The 27,935-nt window shown below is 36.5% G+C and overlaps 1 protein-coding gene across 1 annotated transcript; it reads right to left on the bottom strand.

Moving 5' to 3' along the window:
* Positions 1-22,786, bottom strand: LOC131074188 (uncharacterized). The gene is made up of 4 exons (XM_058010755.2): positions 22,418-22,786; positions 22,216-22,313; positions 22,018-22,102; positions 1-224 (listed from the first exon to the last, which is right to left on the bottom strand). The coding sequence occupies exons 1-4, from the start codon at positions 22,640-22,642 to the stop codon at positions 135-137; spliced, it is 498 nt and encodes a 165-aa protein (XP_057866738.2). The 5' UTR covers positions 22,643-22,786; the 3' UTR covers positions 1-134.
* Between the last annotated feature and the right edge of the window lie 5,149 nt (positions 22,787-27,935).

Raw genomic sequence — 27,935 nt, 5'->3', positions numbered from 1 at the left:
TGACCAATGTAAATTTTTCTAGTGCTACATGCATTATATTCTTTTGCAATTCAAACTTAAATGGAATAGAAAAGATCTAAACAAAATCTCATTACAAACGTGCATTTAACTGAGCTTGTCCAACCCCATTTTTCTTAACCACAAAAGTTCAGCTTTTTCATAACTTTTGCATAGGCCAGATGAACAAGGGCAGGCTGTCGAAGTCTTCGTTTTGACTTTTTAGACTGCCAAATTAACAGGTAGACAGAGATGTTAAAATAAGTTTCAAAGAAATTAATAGGATAAAATTAGCCTTCTACCAGGTAATTAAAAAGAAATGCATAATAAACTTTGAAAAAAAAAAGAAGAATCATGTCTTAACAAAACAAAACAAAATTATACATTGTCGTGTTAAGGATTTTAAAATGAATGCTAAATAAGCGAAGTGCAATCATGTTCAAAATACGTAAGACATGAGTTACATAATGAACACCTAAGCTACTGTCTAACACCAATTTCTGTCAGAACCTGTTTTAACTTTGAAGTGTAAAGTTGTAGAGAATGTAAAATCGTGACATCATTGATTATCTTTTTAACCACTAAGCCAAACACTATGTTTCTACTCAAAAGTGAAGAATGTGACTCCCGCGACATTGAAATTGGATAATATAATAGAATTAGGTAAAAGTATGTATTAATTAAAAGCTCCATTAAATAGTTTACTCTCTATTGCAGGCATTTACGATGAATCAAAGCCATACTTACTAGCCCCTAATATGAAAAAGGAAGCTGATAGCATGCATCTGAAATTATTTGAGTTGTTTGAACCTTGAAATTGAACTTGCAAACACTCCCTTAGAAACATGCAATACCACTCTTATTTTATAGTATTTTTAATCACCAACTTGAATGCTCAATGCCAGAAAATATGTACGTCTCACTGGAGAAACCCCTAGAACTTGTTTTATCTTTTTAGTACTGTTGGTGTTAAGCCACACCCGGACCGACGATGGACTGGTCCAAGAGGGGCCAGTAGCTCAGTGGTAGAGCACTCCAGCAGCGTATGGAAGGTCCTAGGTTCGAGTCCTAGCTGGTCCATGTCTCATTATCAGAGCCAGGTCCAGGCTAGGAGCCCCAAGCACACAAGAGGTGTGGCTTAAGGGGGGGTGTTGGTGTTAAGCCGCACCCAGACCGATGATGGACTGGTCCAAGAGGGGCCAGTAGCTCAGTGGTAGAGCACTCCAGCAGCTTATGGAAGGTCCTAGGTTTGAGTCCTAGCTGGTCGATGTCTCAACAAGTACCACTCTACATGATTTCTTCATAATGGAGTCTGTATTCCTAGGTCATGAACAAGTTGGTAATGGAGTCCCCTGCAACAGGTAAGTACCTTAATTCAACTTGCCCTCAAGAATTTTAAGCGTTCTTGAAATTTTACTTCGATTGCAAAAACAATTTTAATGACACTATGAAAAAATGGTATTTTGTCACTTAAGCATCAAAGCAAATAAGATTAAACTTCTCGTGGTGATTCATTGACATTTACTGAGTGTCTAATGTTTAAGGGATTCATAATGAATTGTCCAAGTATCAAAATCGGAAACATGCCTGTTAGTGGAAATACCGAGGCAAAAACAACAATTATCATATTTATCTACACATTCTCACCATAAAGTAAAAAGATTAAAAATTTCATGGTGATACATTGCCATTTAATTAGTAAACATTTGAAGAATTCATAGGGAAGGGTCTGAGAATCAAAATCAAAATCATGTCTCTTTATGCAAAAGTTAAAAACTTGAAACAGAAACATTAGTCATCATATTTATCCAAACATATTCACTATAAAACACAGCCAATGATTTGAATCCATAATATTTTCTCTATCTTGCCATAGTTGCTCTTTGCAAAGCATTAAAAGCACCTAGCAGCACAAGTGCTTGTCAAAGCGCCACATGCAATTCTTTGAAGTTTGAACTCTCAAACAATGGAAGAGGAACTCAACTGACAGGGCTCAACCTACTGGAAGTGCATAACTGATTTGCTATACCAATAGTGGCCTGCTTTTGCAAAAGAGACTATTCTACAGAGATATATACAGATACTGAAGGGCACCTTTCTTGCTTCAGGGTTCATGATACTGATATATTTCACAAGATGTCTTCCAATTCCAGCTTTAAGTTATAAATTTTACTTGGGTCTGGCCAAGATTTGATGTCATCATTTTGTAAATATCGTTTGGTTCTGTCCAAGCATTAATGTTGCTATTTCAAAATTTTGTCCAGATCTGTCACATACCATAACCAAGGGCTCTAACATCCAAAGCTTTAAACTTATCTGAAACTTTGGTGTCCAGCAGGTTTCTAATTTTTCATGCGATGCAAGTTCATTATCACATTGTTTCATAAATTACCAGTCATACAGGCACGTTAAAATTGAGTTTCCAGTCCCACCATCTGGAATTTTCAATCTGTCATCTTGCAAATTATCTGGGATTTTGAATGTGCCTTCACAATACATAACATTTATCTGGGGTTCTAGGCACTTAGGTACAATGTGACATACTCCAGTGCCATGATACTCCTCAATTTTCACAATAACTCATTGTTTAGGCTTTGTTCACAATGGCATTCACAATCTGGTAATGGGTTTGTCCAGAATCCCTCCCATACTGTGACTGATTTGGACCAAATACAGATCCTCAGCCAAATTTGGCCAGGATTCTATCCCATGCCTGTGGGTCCAGTCCAGTACGTCTAGCCAGAACCCCTCCCATACCCAGCAACCAGTTTGGCCTAGATACAGATCCTAGTCCAACTTTAGCCAAGGTTCTGTTCTGGGCTTGTGGGATCAGTCCAAGTACGTCTAAACATACCCAGGATGAACCCACACACCCAGGCCAGAACCCTGTACTAATCTGGGTCAAACCTACCCAACACAGTCAACTTTTTATATGAACACAAAAAAAAAAAAAAATTTAAAAACTCTAACCCACCCTAAAGTGAGAGGGGCATGAAGCTGCTACACAGGACTTGCATATTGCAACTAGTGGAATAGATGCCAATGCTGCTTGTCGTTCTAACTTCTAATGAACCAGCTGATGATGTTGATGCTGTTGACCAAAAAAGCATGATTACCTTTAACACTTGACAACTGCCATTGACCTGTCAGTAATCAACTCTATTCTGCATTTAATTTTGTACAATTGTGCCAATTAAAGTTATTTTTTAAATTTTATATATATTTCATCATAGTAGAAAAATACATTTATAATCGTTATAAATTGCCACCTGGCCCAATTGTTGATCTGATTCAGATCAGATTACCAACATTTTCCTCTGGTTGCTGGCAAAATTCCCAAGACTGCCAGTCTTTTATCTGATTGCTAGCATGATTCGTGAGGGCAATTTACTTGCAAATATCTGTTTTTTTTTCACACCTCCCCAATTGCCAAAAGGCAAATATCCAAGTAATCCATCAAGATACCCATCAGTCAAGAACTGTAACAAACATATACTTGGGGCATAAACAAGAAAAAGTGCATGGATTGCTATGAAGAGCTTCTCACTACCTTTCCAATGCGGCAATAATTACGAAAAATCGAAGATTGTGGCAAAAAAGTAATGAGCTCAAGAGCCAAAAAATGGTGATCTAACTTCAAACAGCAATTACTGTCATCAAACAACAAATTCTAGAAAATAGCTTGCACAATTGGAAATTCACGAAACCAGCTTTCCAACAATATCTTCTTTTTCAAAAACTTACTGTGGCAAATACTTATGCAATTGAAAAAAAACCCCTTTTAGGCACTACGGGGTCAAATAGTGCTCTTGGGTGTTAGAATTCAATCCTCCATGTGACCATAGGCAAGTGCTAGGCAAAACCAAGAATGTCACCCCCACAGGCAACAAGAGGTAGTGATGGTGTCAGGCTGAATGATGGTTGGGCATGCACAGTTGAAGCCTTTAGCTCCCTCCGTGAAGCAGTGGTCACCAACAAGACCACGGGGTCATTGATTGGGTGCTAAACAAAATATCCACAACAAAACCAAAAAATGGCGAATTAAAAAAAAAAACCAAATTTTATATAAATAAAACAATTTAAAATGCACAGATCTTGTAGCGAATGAAAAGACCATGCGCCAACAATGTATGGTGTGACATAGCCTACAAAAATTATGCAACCACATGTAGACCTTACACGAGGGAAAATGTTGGCCCAGTTTGCCGTTGCATCAAAAGACCAATCTGTCAACGCCCAATACAAACTGTAGAGATATGGATCTCGCACGGGAGGCGGTTAGTCCCTTGTCACGAATCCCGAGGGGAGCGCTGACCATTTTGCCAACAATCTCCCCCTCAGCGTTACCTGAGGGGATTCGAACCCATGACCCAACGCTCTGATACCATTTGTTGGCCCAATTTGCCGTTGCATCAAAAGACCAATCTGTCAACGCCCAATACAAACTGTAGAGATATGGATCCAACGAAAGGCGGTTAGTCCCTTGTCACGAATCCCGAGGGGAGCGCTGACCATTTGCCAACAGAAATTAAAAAAAAGTGTTGAATGAGCAAAGAACATTTTGATGGACAGGGAGGTCGATATTTTCTACCACAATTGCATGATTTGTATAGTGTGCCCTATACGGCCAAGTATGGATCCGTACAACTAAGAAAACAAATGAAAAAACCTTTGATGCCCCCTGAACAAAAGACTTTGTTTTAGATGATTTGGCAGTCAATCTTGAAGTTTTCAAGCCTTATGAATGAGATAACACAGTCAAAATTGGCCCAAAGTCGACTTAAAAATTAGCTACCTCTTGGCTCTCACAATTTTAACACTACTTGAAACCCATACAAATTTCACAAAACAAAAGGAAAACCTAACGTTCTTTGCTGCCTTGGATTCAACCATGAGGTCCTTGAAACCCCAATTTGCACCCAACAAATTCTTCAAGCTTGATGACATTCCTTAGATGTGGAAAGGAATCTGTAGCACTAGAGCTCTAATACAATGTAGGAGTTAATGGTTACTCCTCAACACCCCCAGGATCGGATACTAGACCAAAATATCTTCCACAAGATGGAAAATGGCAAGAATAGTTTGCTTCAATAATGCAAGATTGATTGATTGAATATGAAATATACAATTAGAAGGCCTTGCTCATAAAAACAAGGTTGATTACACAAGATTGTGACATCCCTTAATCCTATGTTATGAGATAACTGCCTCAAACAATTATTAAATGACCTAGGTAACTAGAATTAAATAAAGTCATAAAGATAAGATATGATAAGATCTTATCTAGACAACTTACACTTCTAGAAGAACACCTAGAACCTAAGCAAACTTAAGTCATGTGAATAAGTTCCCTACTAGGAACTAGCTAGGTATAAGACCTTTACTAGGTATGAAACATTATTCACACCAACATTATTTTATTTCACTTGTTTGATCAGAGTAAGCAGGCTTTTGAGGTGCATTGGAGCATATTTTATATGCTCCATTATTGTTTGGGATTCTAGATGCCTGAGATAGAATTATCTCATACCCATTTACATGCTCAAACATCCAATTCTTTTAATAGTGCAGCAACTTCTTTTGGTTTGGACAGTTACACCTCAAACACCCAAGTGCTCAAAATCAACTGCACACTCCATACATTTCTATAACCTTCAGATTCTTCTACATAGAATATGAAAACCTACTTTTAGAGACTGAATTTGAGTAACAAATCATAGTTGGCTTATTGAAATAAGTAATATAGATTTAAATATGAAATTCATGTGAACAGGTCAGCCTAAGGAGAAATGAGTATTTTTTTCTTCCTAGGAGGTCTCTATTTAGGCAAAGTATCTTTTGTCTTCTTACACATTCATTCCAGTGAGTTTCTTCAGTTCTAGTGTTCTCTGATGCCTTCACGCACTATCAATATCTCTATTTGTTGCCCATCAGTTGGTATTTTGCTTTCTTGCTATGAGCAGATGATTGAGGATCAAATGGCAAATGTTTCAATGATTCTAATATGGTATTAGATCCAAGGATTTGACCCTTGGTACAAAGGCCATCACACCTTGCAAGAATTATTGAAAATTCATAGGAGTGAAGATTACATGACAAAGTTGCATCCTACGTTATTGAAGACATGGTGGGACCGCATATTTCTAAAAAGTTTAGACTGAAGATGACTACAAAGAAGATTGGTGAAATTTTGTCATCCAGAGTTAGGGTTTCTATTGCATGAAGAGAGAAGCTTTGCAAAGCAAGACAATCTAGACAATGCATTTTCAATATCTGAAAGCTCCAAGTTGTCCCTATCAAAAATTTGAGGATTGGGAAGTGGTTGATTAAGGCCAACACATGACAGGAACCAATTACTGGAGAAATTTTTTGATATTCAAATAGTTATATTATTGTTTTTTGGTGGAAAAATCTACAAATTTTCTAGAAACCATGGCTTTGGCAAATGAATTCAAAACTTGGACAATTTTATATTGTTAGAAAGCTCTTTCCAAGATCTACCATGTGGAGAAGTGAGAATGTCTTTGAGAATTCTAGGCAAAGAAGATTGTGTAAAGAAGATGGAGAAGGATTTGCTTGCACAACCCCTAAGTGGGATCAATTATAAGAGATGAAGTTCACCATAATGGCAAAAGGTCTATGGAGAGTTGTTGATGACTTTGAAGTCAAGACAAAAGATGAAAGGAAAATTCTAGAATACACCAATCCGAAGGACAATTCTACAGTGACGATTGGAAGGAATGTGATGATTGAGCTTTGATTCCAAGTGGTGGGCGAGAAGTGTCCAAAGTAAGTGTGGGATACACTAGAGAATATCTTCAATGCAGCTGATGATAGGCAAGCATACAAGCTTGAAAGGAATTTAATTACACTTGATCCTACAGAGTTTAACAAGAGAGAATTATCTATATCAAAAATCTAAGATATTCAATATCAATGAGGCAAATGTGGAATGGACTGTCAAAGGAAGGATCAACAGCAAGCAGACATTGTGCGTGAAAGTCCCAAGTCACCCTATGAGTCTTTGCTCTCTTCATTTCAAACAAGGTGATGTTCAAATATCAAGTTGCTTTAATGATTTTTGTAAAATGCTAATCATGGAGAAAGATAAGCCCATTAAACTTTGGCATAGTGGGAGTAAGCCACAATGTCATGTCCCCTCCCTGATCATTATATATAAGAAGCCTAATTGAAATTATTTTTAATTATCATAATAATTATTTGAAATTTATTAAATATTACTATTTAATTAATATTTATTATTAAATATGAATAAATAAGTTTTAATTGAAGTTGAAACTTATAAGCATCCACCGTTTATTCACTTAGTAACGGCTACTGAAATCAAAGACAATCAAGTTGATGAATATAAAAGGAGTTCATCGAGACCCTTCCCGAGCATGCTCCTCCGTTTGGAAATATGTTAACCATTCAACACAGGGCAAATTCGTATAAAACATGATCTAAGAGCAATAAGATATATTACCAGCCATGTAAACAATGATCTGTCAAAGTCCAAAAGCAAGGGCAAGGGAAAAATGTAGAATGATTCAGACTTGATGCATACGTATTCATTAAGCATCGCATAAGTAAGGTGAAAGACTCATAATCTCTTATTACTATGTGAGACCAAACTAGTATCGAGTGTTCAAAATCAGGCATTCATACTAACCAAACACTAAAGAAGAATAGCAAAAAGGAGATCGCTATAGGCGGAATTCAGTATTCCAATATGGACGATGGTTTTACGGTTACCCATATTCGTCTTTTGGTGCTAATGTGCTACAGGTGTTTTTGGTCTTATCAAACAAATATTATAAGATTGATGTCAAACTAAGTCAATGACATTTCGTAGATTAGGAGCATAACGTGCCATTAGTGTTTAGTATTGTGATGACCTGGCAACAGGAGATTATAGTTTGAGTGAAAACCAACGATTAATTATTCAAAGGGGTGTGATGGAGAGAAGAGACACATCCTTCATATTGTTCGATTAGTCAAAGAATTATCAATTCATCTTATAATCAGCAAATAACTAGTATTTATGAAGGAGTGCGATTTGGATAACAAGTTAATTAGTATGAGTAATGGAAGGGTGCGATTAGGGAAGGGATATATCTATCCCAATCAAGCGTTGCAACCATTCCATACCAAAGGTATTTAAGGAGGGGCAACAATCAAAAAAAGGGGAGGATTCCAATTCGGTAAAAAAAAAGAGATGGACATTATCTGACAACATCGATCAAATCAGGTCAGAACTGTTATTAATTTACAGGCAGTAACATCCTTGATTAGGAGTAGTATGCATAGGGGATGTGTTTAATAAGTAGGCTTAATATATGCAGCCCGATAATGTGTGTATGCAGAATTTTAAAAAATATTCTACATAGATTGCAATATGTATAATACTAATATTTAATTCATAACAGTGGCAGACCAGAATTGTTATGCGTCAGATCTGTTTGTCTTAAACCAGCCACTATATATACTAATAACCAATGTTTTAAGCAGTGGTAGTATCAAAAATGTATATAATAGGTAATTAACAAATACATCAATAATTGGTTATATTATTTATTTTATTTATTTATTTATTTATGTGTATATATACAAATCAGAATAAGTGATATATATATATAGTAAGGATGAAATATCAATAAGGTTATATACACCACACATATATATATAGACATATAATGTCTTAATCAGATAAATAACAATATTAGATTGTAAATCAGAAAGAACCCATAAGATAAAAGACGGTAAGGAGGATATGTCTATATGTATAATCCTTGTTACGACTGTCAGTGTTTAAGAACTTGGGAAGGAGATATTTTTATGTTGGGGACATCAAAATTTGTTTGACACTTGCATTAAGGATTATGGATGTAGGATAGATGAACAATTTATTAAATAGTTAATTGGTTGGGCAGTGGAATATCACTGATTGGATTCAGGTTAAGGTGGAAATATCTCCTAATTTATTTAGTTTGTGTCATAAGTATATTGAAATAGATTTGATTATGGTTAAAACATGTCTAAGCCTAGTAAGGGACATTACACACAAGCTCATATCAGCAAGACAAAAGAGGAAAGTGAGAGGAAAGAAACCTCTTTTGGAAAAGGATGACTTCAAGAAAAAGATAGAGAACCAAGGATGAGAACCTATGCTTAAGGGTGATAGAGGATGTGGAAGCTAAGGAGCATGCCTTTATTGTGGAAAATATGGACACAACATTTGTGCCTGTCATCAAAAGAAGGATGAAGACAATAAAAAAGATGTAGAACCATAAGAGCCGAGAGAATTCAAGGAAGGAAACGACAAATGGAGATATGCATTCATTGCAAATACCTCTTCACCTATGTTACTGGGTTTCTTGTAAACAGGTGCCATGATGCAAAAATACAGTTTGGGTACCAATTTGGCCTGGGGTTTACGTCCAGCCAACTTGAGTATTGACCTATTATTAGAAAGAATTTCACCCAGATTTGTGTTCTATTGTGCAAATTCCAAGAGACATAGCATCAAGAGGGTTTCTATTTTCAGAAAATCCAGATTTCCATACAAAGGCGACACTTCAGGTTCTTATTTTTCTTAATTTCATGTGGATTCCCTATGGGATTGCCCAAACACCTGGCATAAAGAGGGTTTTCATTTTCAGAAAATCCATATTTTCATACAAAGGCAGCAATTAAGGTTCTTATTTCTCAGATTTTCATGCCAGTTCAACCATCTAAAGCAAGCTGCATTAACCTCTCGTGTTAGTAATGTTACACATAACCTTCACCCACCTAGATTTCTTTATAAACACATCACTTCCACATTTGATTTTAGAGAATTAGGTTCAAACGATGACATAGCTAGGCAAGGTGAAACCCCTCTTACCTACAGCTCCATGTTTACGATAATTGCATTAAGCATTTCATGATCAATGATGAAGATTCAATTAATATAGTCCTATTGTGACCTTTTCACACATCGCCCCATTGCAAATGGGGACCCCCCTCTTTTTTGGCTTTGCGGTCTAGTCATTTGCTAGGGTTTTTAGGTGTTTGGCAGTAGTTTTGAGTCCGTGTAGCAAATTTGTCCATAGGGATGAGATCAAGTCACTAGTCCTAGTCCGAAATTCATGAGCAAGTATCACGGCTGAGTTTCGAGAGCAAGATTGTGGGGAGTACAAAATGTTGTCATTGAGCAAAAAAGTTGTCAAAGTTGCAAAAGTTGTCAAAAAAGTTGTCAGGATGAGTGATGTTGTGAAAATGTTGAAAAGATTCAAGGATGTGATGCCTAGACTGTTAATGTTTGTAACTTCAATAGATATCATTTCTTGTCGTGGTTGTGGAATTCTCTTTGCTTTGCCGCATCTCTGCTCACTTCATAAAATTTGAAGTGAAATATTCGTTGTGACTTTACTAGAAGTGTTTTAGTTCTTTTTTGTACTTATCAGCACTCTTCTTGCATTGATTTTTGCATGTATCATTTTCTCCTTGTATTTCTTACGGGAAGAAATTCTTTCCCCCCTTCATCCGTGTAAGCTTCATCGGTGTAAGATTCACGTGTGTCGTCGACTTGGTGTCTCTTGTTGGTGTGGGAGGAGTTTCAAGTTGTTTTGTAACTGTCGCCGAATTCTTGATGTCTTAGCTTTCTGTCTTTCGTCCTCTCGAGATATATTGTTTCGTGCACCTATTCTTTCTTCTTCACGTGTATTGTAACAGGTTGTATGGGGAGTGCAAAGTAATTCTTAAGAAAGGCAATTTTATTATATGCTTTTAGTGATCTTTTGTGAACGTATTAGAAAGAATGATATCGTCTTCAGCTATCTTGTAGTTCACGATCTTTCAATATAATCCTTCTATGTTCGATTGATGTGTGATCTCATCATGTTGTAGAAAGGGCATATTCTGAATGTAAGGTAGAAGTCATCATTTTCAGAAGCTTCTTGACTTACCATTGATTGTTAAGTGATAACAATTATTGCTTGTTAGGCTTAAAAGCTTTGTATCAGATTCATATTGATAATAAAATTCAATTTTGGTGTGGTTGGGTTTTTCACCCTCAAGTGGAGGGTTTTCCCAAGATAAATCCTGTGTCTCTTGTTTTGTGTTTTTCAGAGTCTGAATTTTTATCTTTCTAGTTCTAATTTTAACATGGTATCAGAGCGGGTCTAAAGAAAAGATCCAGAACCAGATTGCTTAGTTTTGAAATTTTCTTTGCTTGAGCATTAGTCTGTTATTTCAAGTTTTCCATCATGGTGAATGGACTCAAAGTTGAAGACAGATTGGATGGTGCAGCTAATTACACTTCATGGTAATTTGTGATCCTTATTGTGCTTGAAGAGAATGATCTTCTCATCTATGTGAAGTTTGTTGTAGATGAACCTTCAGATGACACCAAGAAAGCACAATGGAGAAAGAACAATCTCATGGCAAGAAAGATTCTAATTGATTTTGTTAAGGATCATCTAGTACCTGTTATATCCAAGTTGAATTCAGCCAAAGATATGTTCGAGTGCCTTCAAAGTTTGTATGAATTCAATAGTACTAGCAGAGCTCTAGCATTGAGACGTCCACTCCTTCATATCAAAATGACTAGAGGTGAATCTGTTGTTTCTTTCTTTATGAAGATTACAGAATTGAAGGATCAGCTAAATGCTGTTGGAGATTCCATTGAGGATAAAAACCCGGTTATGCTGGTTATGAATGGCCTTCCTCACTCTTGGGAATCTTTCATTCAAGGTATTAGTGGAAGAAATGAGCTACCCAAGTTTGATCGATTGAGAGCAGATTGCATTCAAGAGGAATGCAGATTGGAGGCAAGAGGAATTGGTCGAAAATCTCATCATGAAGAAGATCATGTTCTTGCTGCCCATACTTCTAGAAGAAAAGGGAGGAAAGGGAACTTCAAAAGAACAAAAGAAACAGAGATAAGAATTTTCATTCAGCTCCTAAATCTAAGAAGAGAAAGGATCTCTCTAGAGTTCAATGCTTCAGATGTGACAAATTTTGTCACTTTGCTAGAGAATGTCCTTCAAGGCCCAAGCATCAAGCTACTGCAACAAATGTTGAACATGCTTCTCCTATTAGAAAATCAAGTGAAAGTTCAGAGGATTTCTTATTTATTTCTGCCCTTTCAAGTAATGTTCCCTCTGATAGTAATACTTGGCTGATTGACAGTGGAGCTTCTCGTCATATTACTGAATATCGTGAACATCTCTCGAATCTATTTGAAAAGGATTCTCACTTGCATGTTATCATTGGTGGTGATGCTTGTTATTCTGTGAAAGGAGTTGGTACCACTTCTTTTCATTTGGATTCTGGAATTCCTCTTCATCTGATTGATGTGCTATTTGTTCCAGGAATCAAGAGAAATCTGATTTCTATCTCATCTTTGGAAGATAAAGGATATCAAGTTGCATTTGTTGAAGGCAAAGTTCTTGCATGGAAGAAGAACTCTAGCATCAAGATAGCTCATGAGATTGATGTCCGTCATGACAATCTATATAGACTTTCAGTTCGTCCTGTTCATGCCTTAGCTCATGATTCAATGACTTCTAATGAGCTGTGGCATAAAAAATTTGCTCATCTAAATTTCAGAACTCTTTCCTCCATGGAGAAGATGGTCATTGGTCTTCCTAAGCCCAATCAAGATCATGATGGTGTCTACAAAGGATGTGCTCTAGGTAAGAACATTAAAAGTCCTTTTCACTCTAGTGAAAGTAGAGCAAAAGAAATTCTAGACCTAATTCATTCTGATTTGTGTGGTCATATGTCTGTTGCTTCTTAAGTGGTTTTTGGTACTATGTTACTTTCATTGATGATTTCTCTCATAAGACATGGATATACTTTTTGAAATCTAAAGAATTTGATGAAGTGGTGTCTAGATTTAAAGAGTTCAAAGCTCTAGTAGAAAATTTGTCTGATAAGAGGATCAAAGTTTTAAGATCTGACAATGGGGGTAAATATACTTCTGGTTTATTTCAAAAAAATTGTATTGGGATTAAGAGGGAGTTTTGTGTCCCTTATAATCCTCAGCAAAATGGAATTGCTGAAAGAAAGAACAGGTCTATTGTTGAGGCAGCGAAGGCCATGATCTAAGATCAAGGTCTTCAAATATTTCTTTGGGCAAAAGCTTGCAGAACAGCTGTTTATGTTCAGAATTGTAGTCCACATCAAATTCTAGATAATATGACCCTTGAAGAAGCTTTCATAGGTTTTATATCAGATATTAGTCATCTCAAAATTTTTGGATGTCTAGTGTATATTCATATTCCAAAAGATAAGAGAACTAAGTTAGAACCTTCAAGAAAGAAAGGCATTTTAATTGGTTATAGTGAATCATCAAAAGCATACAAAATTTACATTCTAGGTCAAAAGCAAATTGAAATCAGCATAGATGTCTCCTTTGAAGAAGATGTAGCTTGCAAAAGGTCTAAAGAATCTAATATGGAAATTGATAGAGAAGATTTTGTGCCTTCTCAAGATATGAATATGGCTGTCCTGGATTTTCCTTCAGAGATTCAGAGGGAGACTACAAAGTTAGAAGATTATGTTGATCCTATTGATCCTATAGATACTACTGCTGGTCCAAGTAACGCTTCAGCTGATAAGAAGAGATCTTTGTGGGCAAGGCATACTCTGCAAGAGGCTGAAAAATATGCAGCCCCACGTGGTGCTTTCAAGGAAAGTAAAAGACCTCATAAGTTTGCAGGATATGTTGCTTTGATGAGTCATAGTATAGCATCTGAGCCTTCAAGTTTTGAGGAGGCTTCAAAGCAGCAAGTATGGAAGGATGCCATGATGGAGTACCAATCCATAATCAAGAATGATGTGTGGGACATAGTTCCTAGGCCCAAAAGTATATTTGTTGTTTCTTCTAAGTGGTTGTTCAAAATTAAACATGCAGCTAATGGAAGTGTTGAAAAATATAAAGCTAGATTCATAGCTAGAGGTTTTTCTCAAAAGGAGGGTATAGACTATGAGGAGACCTTTGCTCTTGTAGCTCGATATACTTCTATCAGAACTATTATTGCTATTGCAATTGTTAAAGGGTGGGAATTACATCAGATGGATGTAAAGACAGCATTCTTGAATGGTGTAATTGAAGAAGAAGTTTTTATTGAGCAGCCAGATGGTTTTGTGATCCATGAGAAAGAGTCACATATATGCAGATTGAAAAAGGCCTTGTATGGCCTTATGCAAGCTCCGCATGCATGGTATGAAAGGATTGATCATTATTTGTTGAGCTTGGGTTTTTTCAAAAATGATGCAGATCCAAATATCTACTTCAAGGTAATTGATGATAAAGCCTTAATTTTAGTTCTATATGTTGATTTATTTCTTACTAGAGAGGATGACCTCATTGCTAGATGTAAGAAAGAGTTAGCTTTTGAATTCGAGATGAAAGATATCAGTTTGATGCATTATTTTCTTGGTTTAGAAGTGAGGCAAAGATCAAATGAAGTCATATTGAGTCAAGGGAAATATGTCATTGATCTTTTGAAAAGATTTGGTCTGTTAGATTGCAAGTCTATGGCAACTCCCATGGAAGCAAATCTGAAAAAGTTACATGAGGTTGCAGCTAGTTTAGACTTAATTGATCCTCCTATGTATAGGCAATTGATTGGATCTTTGATGTATTTAGTCAATACAAGGCCTGACATATGTTATGATGTTAACACTCTCAGTCAGTTCATGTGTGAGCCTAGATAGATTCATTTTGTTGCAGCTAAACATATATTGAGATATGTGTGTGGTACAGTGGGATATGCCCTGAAATATACTTCTTGTGAAGTTCTGAAATTTCAAGGTTTTTCTGATTCAGATTGGGCGGGATGTGTTCCTGACAAAAAGAGCACTTCAAGATGTTGTTTCAGCCTAAGTTCAGCTATGATTTCCTGGTGCAGCAGAAAACAATCATGTGTTGCTCAGAGTACAGCTGAAGCGGAATATGATGCAACTTGTGTGGCTGCAAGAGAAGCAGTGTGGCTTTGCTAATTGCTCGCAGGATTGTTTGGACAGCCTTTGGAACCTACAGTGATTCTTTGTGATAACCAAAGTTGTGTGAAGCTTTCGTTTAATCTTGTTTTCCATGATAAAACCAAGCATGTGGAAATAAAATATCATTACTTGAGAGATATGGTTCAAAGAAAAACAGTGGAGCTCAAGTACATTTGCACTGAAGAGCAAATAGTGGACATTCTCACCAAGCCACTTCCTAGAGTGAAGTTTTGTTATTTCTGAGACAAGCTTGGTAATGTGGAGAATGATGCTCTTGCTGAGAGAGAATCTCAGCTTCAACGAATCTTTTACATGTTGTTAATGTGTTCTTCTCTGTGAGGGAGAAGTTTGAGGTGCAATCCCTTGTAATGCATTTTTCTCTGTGACGGAGAAATTTGAGGTGAAAGCCCTTGAGGCTCTTTTCACTAATGGGAGTAGCCATAGTGGATGTCATGTTGAGAGACTCCATGACAACATCACGTTGAGTGACTCCGTGATGGGAGCTTGTGTTATTCCACTCATGGGAGTAGCCATGGTGAACATCATGTTGAGTGAATCCATGATGCCTATCACGTTGAGAGAATCAGTGATTAAATTTTATTGTTTTCATATTGTGTTTGTCATGCTGAGAGACTCCATGACTTGAAAATCAGTTAATGATATCTCCTTTATTAAGGAGTGTTAATGTTTCTAACTTCAGTAGATATCGTTTCTTGTCGTGGTTGTGGAATTCTCTTTGCTTTGCTGCATCTCTGCTCACTTCATAAAATTTGAGCTCTATATTCGTTGTGACTTTCCTGGAAGTGTTTCAGTTCTTTTTTGTACTTATCAGCACTCTTCTTGTATTGATTTTTGCACGTATGATATTCTCCTTGTATTTCTTACGGGAAGAAATTCTTTCTCGTCTTCATCTGTGTAAGTTTCGCCGGTGTAAGATTCACGTGTGTCATCGCCTTGGTGTCTCTTGTCGGTGAGGGAGGAGTTTCAAGTTGTTTTGTAACTGTCGCCGAATTCTTGGTGTCTTAGCTTTCCGTCTTCTGTCCTCTCAAGATATATTGTTTCGTGAACCTATTCTTTCTTCTTCGCGTGTATTGTAACGTGTTGTATGGGGAGTGCAGAGTAATTCTTAAGCAAGGCAATTTTATTATATGCTTTCAGTGATCTTTTGTGAACGTGTTTGAAGGAATGATATCGTCTTCAGCTATCTTGTAGTTCTTAATCTTTCAGTATAATCCTTCTATGTTCGATTGATGTGTGATCTTGTCATGTTGTAGAAAGGACATATTTTGAATGTAAGGTAGAAGTCATCATTTTCAGAAGCTTCTTGACTTATACTATTGATTGTTAAAGTGATAACAATCATTGCTTGTTAGGCTTAAAAGCTTTGTATAAGATTCAAATTGATAATAAAATTCAATTTTTATGTGGCTGGGTTTTTCACCCTCAGGTGGAGGGTTTTCCCAGGATAAATCCTTGTGTCTCTTGTTTTGTATTTTCAGATTCTGAATTTTTATCTTTCTGGTTCTAATTTTAGCATAGACAAGGGAAATTCTTTGTCAAGGTCGTATTTTCCAACCTTGACAGTATCAGGGAATAGTGAAGATTTTTTAAAAGTCCTTGTCTAATTGAGGAAATTCAAAATTGAGAATTCAAGGCCAAAGGATCAACTATGAAAATGCTAAAATCATTGATTCAATCCTTAGCACATTTGGAAATTTCTTTAGGCAATGTATTTATTTTGGTGTTGTGCCCTTGGAAATATCTAATTTGCGCCCAAGATTTTCTCATATGTCCTTTGGCATTTCTCATTTGTGCCCATGTTTGCCTATCACGAACAAGGAATTGTGTTAGTGTTGTCCTCGGGGATATCTAAATGGCACCCAACTTGCTTTTATGTCCTTGGACACCTCTCATTTATGCCTAACATGAATCCACAACCTACATGGATTAACACCTAGCAATTTTTTCTTCATTTAGCAATTCAGTGTTGTTTAGTCCCTATCATGGTCTCAAATGCGCTCATCATCATTTCATTTTGCTTAGCATGAAGTCCTTGAACATGTGGAAACAGCAATCATTCTTTGTCATCTCAATTGCACCTACGGGTTTGCTTACTTGGAATTACATTAGAACTTTGTCCTTAGGGACCCCTAATCACCACCCAATGCATTTATCCTTGAACCCCTTGAGATGGTACCTTCCTCTTGCCCATATACCTTGTGAAAATACGCTCAAGATTTTGATTACCCTTAGGACACTTGAAAATAGCACACATCAATCCTTGTCCTTGCATCCTTCTCAAACCCGACTAGGAGTTGTCCCTATTCTTTAGTCCTTGAGAACATCTAAAATGCACCTAGCATATTTATCCCTAGACAACTCCTTAACCTCGCTAAATGCATCAATCCCTAATCCTTTATCCCCCTCAACCCCACCTAGCTTTTGTCCCTCCATGCACGATGAAGCCGACCTAATGGGCTTGTCCTTAAGGACAACTTGGGTCCACTCAGCTTCATCCTTAGATACACCTAGAAAGCGCCTTGCCCTTGTCCCTATGCACACAAAAACACCACCCAAACTTTACCCCTAGACACATGAATTTTGCGCCCAGTATTGTCACCAAGGACCCCCTATATGCCCCTACCTTGGAGTCCCTAACCCTCTCTAAAACCCGCTCAAATATGAGGAGTATGCAAATCGGCCCTTTTAGGAGGGAAAATTCAAAAATTCAAAGAACAAATCAGGAAATCCTAAGGCAACCGACTTGAATTTGCATTCAATCAATTCAATTTCAAACATCTAAATGTGCAAGTTGGCCTAGGTGAATTCAAAAGTAAAGAGGCCTATAAAGCAAGGATGAATTTGGTCATTTAAACATCAAATCAATTTAGTTCAAAGGCAAATAAAAGAAGAGCAGAGTTGAGCGAACCATCACCAGAAAATTTGCAACATTTTTCTCATCAATTACCTTGCGTAAAGGGCAAATTCCATCAGCATATAAGGCGAATTAATAATCAAACATAGGGGCAACTCTGTTGAGGGCTGATTTGGAGCCAATTTCAGATTTATTTCCATCCATTTTTAGACCTGATTGGGTGCGAATTTGTCCCAGACCTAGGCGAATTTATGCAGACCAGATTCTGATCTTCATGACCAGCCCTAAGCAAACTGAATTTCCAGCCTAAGAAGGGGGCTGAATTAACCTGATTTGGTGTGATTTCTCCCAGCATTCATCCCGTTCTGAACCTTATTTCAAAATCAGACCTGATCTGAGGTTAGATTGCAGTCAAGGGCAAGGCAAGCATCTCTTGTTTAAAGCGAATTTTGTCATAATTTGATCAAACTCAGACTTGTATTATCATTTCCGAGTAAAAAATCAGTTTTGAAATCAAGAAGGTATGCATTTGAGGAGAGTAAAAGCATCTTCAAGAACAAATGAAATCAGAGTTTTAATCAGATTTAATTTCATTTTCTGATTTTTGGATAGGAATATTCATCATCATCTTGAGATTTTGTTGGCAAATCTTGTGAAAATTCATCTACATGTGTCCTAAATGTGTAAATTCATTTAAGTTTTCATGATTTCAAAGTAATCACTTCTTGAATCTTACATGGGCATATTTCCAAGTAATCCTAGCATCCTTTCACACTTGTAACTTAAGGTGTTTTACTTTCAGGAGCTAGATATCAGGAGCTAAAGCCAGAGGAATTTCAAGACAAACACAAATAAAGTACGCCTACAAAGGAGTCCTATAATCAAGGATCGTCTTGAGGTGGAAAAAGGTTGGAGATACTAACCTTGGACATGTCAACATGGATGAATTCAGGGAGAGATGTATGCATACAATGTGTCCAAGATAGCTAAGAGGATGGTCATCCAGACAAGTCGCCACAAGTATATCCCACACCCTTGCTCCAATGGTCCATCCTCTTGTCCACGTTTTTCCTAAAACTTTGAGTTGATCATCTATATGGAATGCACTTGAGTCACGTTTCTTATTTGTTTTGAACAAGAAAAGTTCACAACTAAGGTAGTATCTCTCTAACCCTACATGAATGGTAAGTAAACTTGTCTACCCTTTCAATTCAAATTTCTATTTCCAAAATTACTTTATGTTGCACACAATCATCCAACTTGCTTTTGTAGGTCTAAATATGGGACAACAAGCAAGGTAGTTCCAATAAGTTCTATGATCCCACACCAATTTCGAGAAGCAGCACCTACCTGGATTTGTTGACTGCCTTTCATGAGCGGACAATATGTAAGTGGCTAAATACAGACATGCATACAGGCCATGTCCAATGATGACCCAATGGCCCAAGGCAAACCCCACGTGGCATGAAATATAACTCTCTTTATCATGCTTAATCTAGTGAAGTGCTTTGTTGGCCTCTAAGATCATTCCCCTTTGTTATTTTTGTGCTTATTTGGATTTTTCTTTGGCCCTTGTTGCTTGTCGCTTTCCAAAACTTAGTCGTCTACTTTAAAATGAAGTGTTCACCCATATTTTATTGGTTCGTCCCACTAGCACTTATGGAATGCCCCAACAAACAAATGTTTGTAAGTTTCAAACAAATTACATGTAAAGGAGCAAACAAGTCATTTTTTCTTACATCCGTAATCTTTTTGCATCACTTTATTCTTTCATCTTTTTGTGTTTTATTTTCTTGGTTGGATGCACCTAGCATATAAAAACTTATTGTTTCCTTCTTTTATGATGGATTTCTTGTTATATATAGAGTTTTGGTAGCCTTTTAAAGGGTCTTCTCTTCCATGAATTTTTGGGCTTCCATTTTGTTTAAGTGTTTCTTTTAGCATACACATTGGTCTAGATTCAAGAAAAGAATGCACCATTATCTTTGAGTTATCCATACTTCTCACATTATTTTTATTACAATCTACTAACTGCATACAGGCTCTAGGTTCCTTGAATGGCCATAGCTAACAGCGTTATTGATCTGAACAACTCCCAAGCTCTTCTCAATAGTATCTTTGAGTGTGTCTTGGTGCCTTTGTGCTTTGATCTTTTGCATCTTCCTTTCACCACCCACACAGAACACTCAGTTGAGAAGAGGATGAGGAACAACAGCTACGTCCTTGAGGACAACACTGCCATCACTTACAATTCCTACATGCTGGATTGCTCATATCCCAGAGTGTGAGAAATCTGATTGCATTTATCTTATTTTAAATAGTTTAAAGTAAACCAGTTAGTTATCAGTTTTTTAGTGTAAGAATTTTCCTTTGCTCTAAGCCTGTAAGATTTGCTAATTCCCTAACTCCTAACTTCCTAACTACGAAAGCTGCTTTCCAATGAACTTAGAAGATGATTATATATATATACTAGCTCCAAGCATTAGGAGTGATCCATGTCGGCCTCAATGAAAGCAGATTTCGTAGTTAGGAAGTTAGGAGTCACTTGGAGCTGAGGCCGACATGGATCACTCCTAATGCTTGGAGCTAGTATATATATATATATAATCAGCGACCCATAAGCCTTGAGGGTATACACCCAAGATAGGTAAGGGCTTGGATCTGTAAACTTTGAGGGAACCTATTGTATTTGGTCTCTAAGCGCTTTGGTAACATACATAGACCCTTCTCCCTTAAAACTGAAGTAGTGGCAGGGTTTGATGTCTATATTAAAAACTATGAATAATGAAATTAATCATTTAATGAGGAAAATAAATAAGAACTTGTTAATAACTAATTGAAGAATAGCAATCAATTTTAGTATATTGAAATAGATCAAATAGGAGACATTACACCACAACCCCAGTGGCAGTGCCCCTCTCTGCAGTAAAGTGACCCACAACCCTACTGGCAACAACCCCTTGCTGCAACAGGTAGCCCATATCCCGTGTCAATATCTAACCCCTGCAATAATGTACAGCCCATAACCCCATCAGCAATGCTCCCTCACTTCAATAAAAAAGTTTCCTAGCGCCATCAGCTACACCCCCCATTACAATAAGGCAGCCCATAATTTTATTAGTAAGAAAGGCAGGCTCACACGGTGGGGGCCATCACACCTCAAGTCAATAACCCCTTACTGCAACAGGCAGCCCATATCCCCAGTGTCAATTCCCCATCCCTGCAATAAAGTAGAGCCCATATCCTCAGGTGTCAATTCCCCACCCCTGCAATAATGTATGGCTCATAACCCCAGGAGCAATGTCCCCTCACCATAATAAACAAAGTCATAGCTCTGCCAGCAATGCCCCATCACTGGAATAAAAAATTCGTAGCTCCAGCAGAAATGCCCCTTACTAGAATAAAAAAAATTCGTAGCTCCAGCAGTAACACCCTCTCACTACTACAATAAGGCAGCCCGTAATTCCAACAGAAAAAAAGGTACGGTCACACGGTGGAGGACATCACGCCTACTCTTATGGTGCAGAATGTCCAGATGGACCCAATGTAAGAATTCTTGCAAGTGCAAAATTTTAAATCTTAAACTAAAAAATTTCATCACAGCTATTTTTTAGGAAGAATTTCGGCAGCAGTAGCAATGGGAGCAACAGCTTTGGAGAAACTGCTGAGAAATTTTCAGTAAATTTTTTAAACATATGGGAGTTTACTTGTGGCGTACCTTTGCCGAAAACATTTTTTATAATAGTTTTTATGAAATTTGCGGCAAAGCCAAAGATTTCGTTTCTAGGGTACATGGATTAAACTAGATTTAAACGCCCAAAATTTTACCGTAATCCATACTTAATCTTAAGAACGTTTAGGAATAATAGCCCAGTGTTAAGAATGTGTCCAAAGCACACCTCTTTCTTAAGAGTTTATACAAAACACAACCCCGATCTTAAGAATGTGTCCCAAGCTTTAACTTACAAGTACATAAAGACAACCATTGTTTTGCAAATAAAAAGCGGAATAAAACCAAGATTGTTTTGCTGTATCTAATCATACAAAACGGAGAAAAGATGGCCTTAAATTCTAAGTCCACCCTTAATTTTAAAAAAAAGACTGTTTCAGAAACAATGCAAATTTTACAAGGGAACAAAAAGATCTACCTTTGAATGAGCATTGTGCCTTTTTCCCACTCTCCAACGCTTTATTTGGCCACTAGCCAGAGTCTTAAACCTAGATTTATATGACCTGCCGAATGAAAATAAAAGTCCTGTAAGAAACCAGACTTCTCCTAACCCACATATGCCCTAGAAAATAAAGAATAAAGAAAGTCTCAAAACAGTAAAAATGTTGCTACTGACGAATAGCTCTTCATCTTAGTCTTCTTTAACTTGGAAGGTGCAACACGCAGATTCTTCAAAGGCTTCTTCTTGGAGGCAAATGATTGTTTTTGGATCATCTGCAAAATTTTATTCAGAAGCATCCAATTTTTTTAATCGATTGCCTTAAAACTTAAAAAATCAATTTGGTGTTGTAAGACTATGAGAACTAAAAATGGGTTACCATGATAGAGTGAGGGAGTGGAATTATAGGCATTTGTGGGTGCCATTGATAAGATTGTGGTCTGAAAAATGGTATGCCATGGAATGACCTCTGAAATGTGTAAATGAGATTCTTGTGAGGGATGAAAAGACTGAAAGAACAAAAAGACGAATGTGAAATACTACTAGATGGAAGCCTTTCGAATAAGCTTAAGCCTGCAGATCGCAGGCGACATAGAACTTGCATAGTCTGAAGTGTTTAACCAGGCAGGAAGAGAAGCAAACATTTGACGCTTTGTATTAAAATAAAATTGGCAAATTATATGACGATATTAATTTTCCTTATCTAAAAACCCAAAGGCTATTTTGCTGGTTGCTGGGAGTGTTCATGCTTGTTTCAAATTTAATGATTTGGTTTTGGTAATATTTTTTCTTACCAGGAAGAGCATCAGTAGAAACAAAAAATATCAATTTTTGTTAGGAAATGTATCAACAGTTGTTAGGAAATGTATTAATATTGTAAAAAGTAACACAACTATTGGGGTCTCTTTTGCATGCCTATTGGTCTCACTTTTTTGGGGGGCTGTTTTGGACACCTTGGCAAAAAACACGCTGATGTGGATATTTGATGATGTGGCCTGAAACCTTAGTTATAAGCAAGGGACTTGTCAAATAAACTGATGTAAAAAGCATGAAGTTAGGGTGCACAACTAGTGGGTCCTTTCCCCTAGTTCTTTTTTAGTTATTCTGTTTATGTAGATTAAGTTTTAATAATTTGTTAATTTTGTTTTGAATTTTTTAAAGGTGGATCAAGTTTATTAATATGATTTTTGTTTTGTTTTATAATTATTACTGTAAATTGTAGATGGGAAAGTTTGAAAGATAAGTAGGAAAATTTGTATTTAAAGTAGATAATAAAGTAATGTTAATGAATCTTTTATGAATGTTTATTTTTTAATTTTATAGTAGTTATAGATTTTATCTATTAATAGTATGAGATATATAGTGTAGTGTTGTAAATTGCATGTTTTTGTAATTTCATAATAATATACTAATTTTTCATTAGTCTTGAAAAAGATATATTTTTTAATTATGTTATGATTTTATCGAAATGTGTTTATTCTAATGATGTTGTATTGTTCCATAGTTTTTAGGTTCAATTTTTTCAGACATGAGCATTTAGTGCAAACGTTTGCATGGTATGCTAGCGTCCCATGAAAATGTGTGATTCAACAAGTTGTTGGAGTGTTACACCCCTATCAGCTTGGTCAAGTCTCACAAACAAACTTAGACCTTCTATTCTAAGTGAAAATCCTCTATGTGGACAAGGGAGAAACAATTTGAAGGATATAACTCATATGGCATAGCTCTCTTTCTATTCAAAGCTTTCACATGCTATCTTTCTATGAACATTTTAGCTATTGCTTGCATATTTTCATGGTGTTTTGGTGTAACATAGTTATTGGGCATTGAAGAGATCACTCTTAGAAGATTCTGGTAGCTTTTTTGAAAGGACTTTCCACTACTTTGGCTATTGCTCCCTCACCATGGAGGTTTAATATCGTTAGCTTCATTTTCATAATATAATTAATATCTTTTCCTATTGAAGCATTTACATTTGTTCTCTTTTCCATGTCATTGGTATCTATTATTTGCCTTGGTTGTTTGTGGAGGTTAGAATACCAAAGCAGGTGTTGACTAAGGCAAACCTCTTAATACAACCACCTAACATTTTTTATTATTTCCTTTGTGTGCAAGTTCATATAGAGTTTTTGACAAATTCAACATATTCGTGATCTCTACCCCTTTTTTCTTGATTTCTATTTGGTTATTCTAGTAGTTGATATTTTGTTGTCATTGTATCCTATTACCATGATGTTTTGAAACGTGTGCAAGAGTAGATTTGCATGGTATTATAGATTCTTGTTACTTGTCTATATGAGACAACAACTTGTCACACTAGTATCAAGACAGTAAACTTGCATACTCTATAGGATATCTATACATCTCTATTTTTTGTTTCTAAAGTAATAAATGATATTTACATAACAAAGGAAATTTATTAATCTTTTCTATTATTGATATTTGTAAAATTAAATTGTCTAATTTCCATTAAAATTAATTTATTTGAAAGGATAAATCAACGTGTAGCTACACTTTGATTTACCTTAGTGTAATTGGGAAGTGAATTCTCATTGGAAATATTTTCCCTTCAAAGAGTTCATCTTCTCGCCATTACATTTTTGTGAACCCAATGTGTTACACCTTTCTCCTCAAATTGTACACTTGCTAAACATAGAAGACACCTCAAAACAAAATAATTTTTCACTTCCTTCTCATTCCTTTAGGAGGCAACTAGGTTGTATGTTGTGATACTTGTATGAGTTTCACAACCTAGTTTGCTTCTTATGGAGAAATCATTAGTAGCTTGAGAAATCAAAATATATCCCTTTAAAACAACTACAAGTTCTCTTCGACCAGGACCTAGTTTCATTATCAAGTAGTTTGGTTTGGGTTTACCGGCCCTAACTACTCTCTACCTTATTTAGGTTCTAACACTTCTAAACCACCTAAGCTTCATCCTCCCATAGATCATGATGTTGGTTTCATGGTTCCCTATGACAACATTCAAAATATGAAGGAGAACATTAAGGGGTTTCAAGATGCTTTAGCCAATGATTCTTACTCTCAAGAAGCTCTTGTTGTAGAGAAGGGAAACATGTTGTATTAAAATACCAAGGGCCTTGATTTTTTGTGAACATTGGTGAACATAGTTGAGAGCCACGTTCCCTTTTATTCATCCCTTCTAGGACATGTAGGAGATTCATTGTCAAAGATTGGAAAGGGGATGTGATGGTTCTAGGTGCAAAAAAACTAGAACTAGGGACCAATAATGCTGTTGAAGTTTATGTTACATTGACTGCAGTAAGTTTTTGTAGAAAGATTGGAGTCAAAAAATTACATTTAGAAGGGGATTCATTGATAATTATACGGGCAATAATGAAGAGATCTAATGAGCTAAAATAATAGCTCTTTTATTTCTATGACTGATAAGTTTTTCTTGTGTTTTAAGTAGCATAATGGGACAATGTGAAGGTCATAGGGTATATCAAAGTTTTGATTATGTGCATATTGAATGATAGCTAAACTCGTTGAACCTTGTATTCTTTTGACTAAATATTCATGTAGCTATGCGGATTATTATGGTAATATCATGTGTGGATGTATAAATGTTGTGATTGATGAGCAATGGATATATATGTGCTTGTATGTTCTAACCTTTGATGCGGGAGTAAATAAGTTGTTGCAGAAGCGATCAAGTTAAGCCAGATGGAGAATCACACCATGCAAACAGCTACAAATATTTTGAGCTGACTGAGCATTTAAGACAGTGAAGAAGACGGTGTTTGAGTGAAGCAGCAAAGGAATAGCGAGGCGGTACCAGACTCATTTATGGTTGTCTTCAGCAAGAAGCGATCTAGCAAAAACCATCATGCTATATTCTTGGATGATGGTAATAAAGTCCTACGTTCTTTGTGGTTGACTTCTTCTTGTTGTTGTAATAAAAGTTTCCACCAAGTTTCATGGGCATGATCTAAGTAGTTGAAAGTTTGTTATAGCTTTCTTATAAATAAAGATTTGCACCTCTTCGCAAATGTTAGACAGAGTTTTCAAAGTTAGAAGTATTTCTCTTATTTTATGCATTGTATCGACTTTTGGAAATAATGAATAAAGACTATGTTATTCTGAGCATATAGAATTGTTTTGAGATCTGGATACACTCATCCAAGGGGGACCACTTCGTGAGTACTACTATGTGATTTTTAAGTTAAGTTTTCTTTTGTTGCAGTAGACGTTATGGCAATTGACTATTCCTGCAACCACTGGAATCAGATCTTGTGACTGTTTCTGTAGCTAAAGTAAACAGAGTAGTCCTTGTTTGTTAGCTTTGAATGTTGACAGTTATTTATTTAGAATCGTCTATTAATGTTAAGATTTCTTGTAGCCATTCAGTTGTCATATTTATGCATGTTTGTTTTAGTAGATTTAGTTGTTGCAATAGAATAGAGTGACTCTTACCAAAACTTAGTGCATAGAGAGTGCAGGCCCATTTCAAGTAATGTGTCCCTAGGTTGACAAGTAAATGAGCCTCAGTCATAGAAATGATAGCTACTCAGAATGGATGACCAATCCCTGAGTTGAGACTTTAAGTCTAGTTATTATTCTAATTAGCAAGGCAGACTTTTTTGGCGTCGTTGTCGAGGATGGTGCCAAACTAAGAACCTATCATAGTCATGAATTTTTAAGTTTTTAGTATAGTTGGTTTTGTTAGTTTTCAAGTATTTCTCATGAATCTGCATGCATAGACGAAGAAGAAATGCTTGTGGTAGATTCCTTCCTAATCATCCTGATCATAGAAGACTCAATCCATATGAGGCCCAGATGTAAACCCTTTTGTTGCACTTTATCAAGCCCCAGATAATTTGAACCATTATGCATTTGACCTTTCAGAGAATAGCCTTCATTTCCTCTTTGGACCACCTGAAGTGGATCCTTTTCCTGTAGCTTCTCATCAAGGACCAATGGCAGGAAATCCTCCAGGAGGCAGAGGTAATCCCCCACCTCCACCTGTTATCCCAACATTTAAGTTCCCCATTTCCGATTTGCATGATAATGCTAACCTCAAGAATATTCCAACTTCTTCTTTACCTGAATTTTATGGACTGGTGATAGAGGACCCCAATACTTTTTTGTTTGAATTTGATGTCCTCTGTAGGAGTTATGACTACACTACAAATGCCCATAGACATAAAATATTCCCTGCTATTTTGAAAGAATCTGCTTTGAGATGATTTATGATTCTAGGGAGTAGTACAATCAATACATGGGATGAGATGAAATGATTATTTCTTGAGAAATATAAAGATTATTGTCGGGGACTGATCGACATGGAGATGATATCTTCATAATGACACAAAAGGAGGATGAGAGTCTAGAAGATTATCTCAAGAGATTTCTATTCTATGTCAAGAAATACATGCATAGTACTTTAAATGAAGAATCTCTTAAGTTGATATTTTTGAGAGGGATCAGTGAGGAATACACGGATACCTTAGACCTTATGGGAGGTGGACATATAACTCAATCCACATGGAATGACATCGGCCAAATTTGCCAAAAGTGTTTGAGAGCCACTACTAAGAAGAGTAGGCATTCTAAGTCAGGAGTGTCTTCATCAACATCCAGCAATGGAGTGTCATGAATGGAGCTCAGTCATATTTTGAGGGATTTTAAAGAGGATATCATAAACAATATGGTCACTCAATTAGACATACTTCAAGCTAAGAAGAAGCATGAGGAAGATGAGGCAATGCTTGCAAAATTTTGTCCACGTTGTAGGTAGAAGAAGAGGGATTGTAGATGTAAGTTGGTTGTAAATCTTGATGTTCCTGAGTTTAAGCCAATACATGGAGATGATGATCAAATCTTTTATGTTGCTCAAATAAGGCCAAATTTTCCAAGACAAGGTATGCGTCCTG

The sequence above is a fragment of the Cryptomeria japonica genome, chromosome 8 (assembly GCF_030272615.1).
Source record: "Cryptomeria japonica chromosome 8, Sugi_1.0, whole genome shotgun sequence".
In the NCBI taxonomy this organism is placed as follows: Eukaryota; Viridiplantae; Streptophyta; class Pinopsida; order Cupressales; family Cupressaceae; genus Cryptomeria; species Cryptomeria japonica.
Note: the sequence above shows the minus strand (reverse complement) of the source record. Positions and strands in the feature narration are given on the sequence as shown.

Coding starts and splice junctions, on each gene's coding strand:
- LOC131074188 (XM_058010755.2), bottom strand. CDS start 22,642: ATGCAAGTTCTATGTCGCCTGCGATCTGCAGGCTTAAGCTTATTCGAA. Junction 22,103..22,215: donor ACTAAGATGAAGAGCTATTC/GTCAGTAGCAAC, acceptor TTCATTCGGCAG/GTCATATAAATCTAGGTTTA. Junction 225..22,017: donor GGCACAATGCTCATTCAAAG/GTAGATCTTTTT, acceptor TTAATTTGGCAG/TCTAAAAAGTCAAAACGAAG.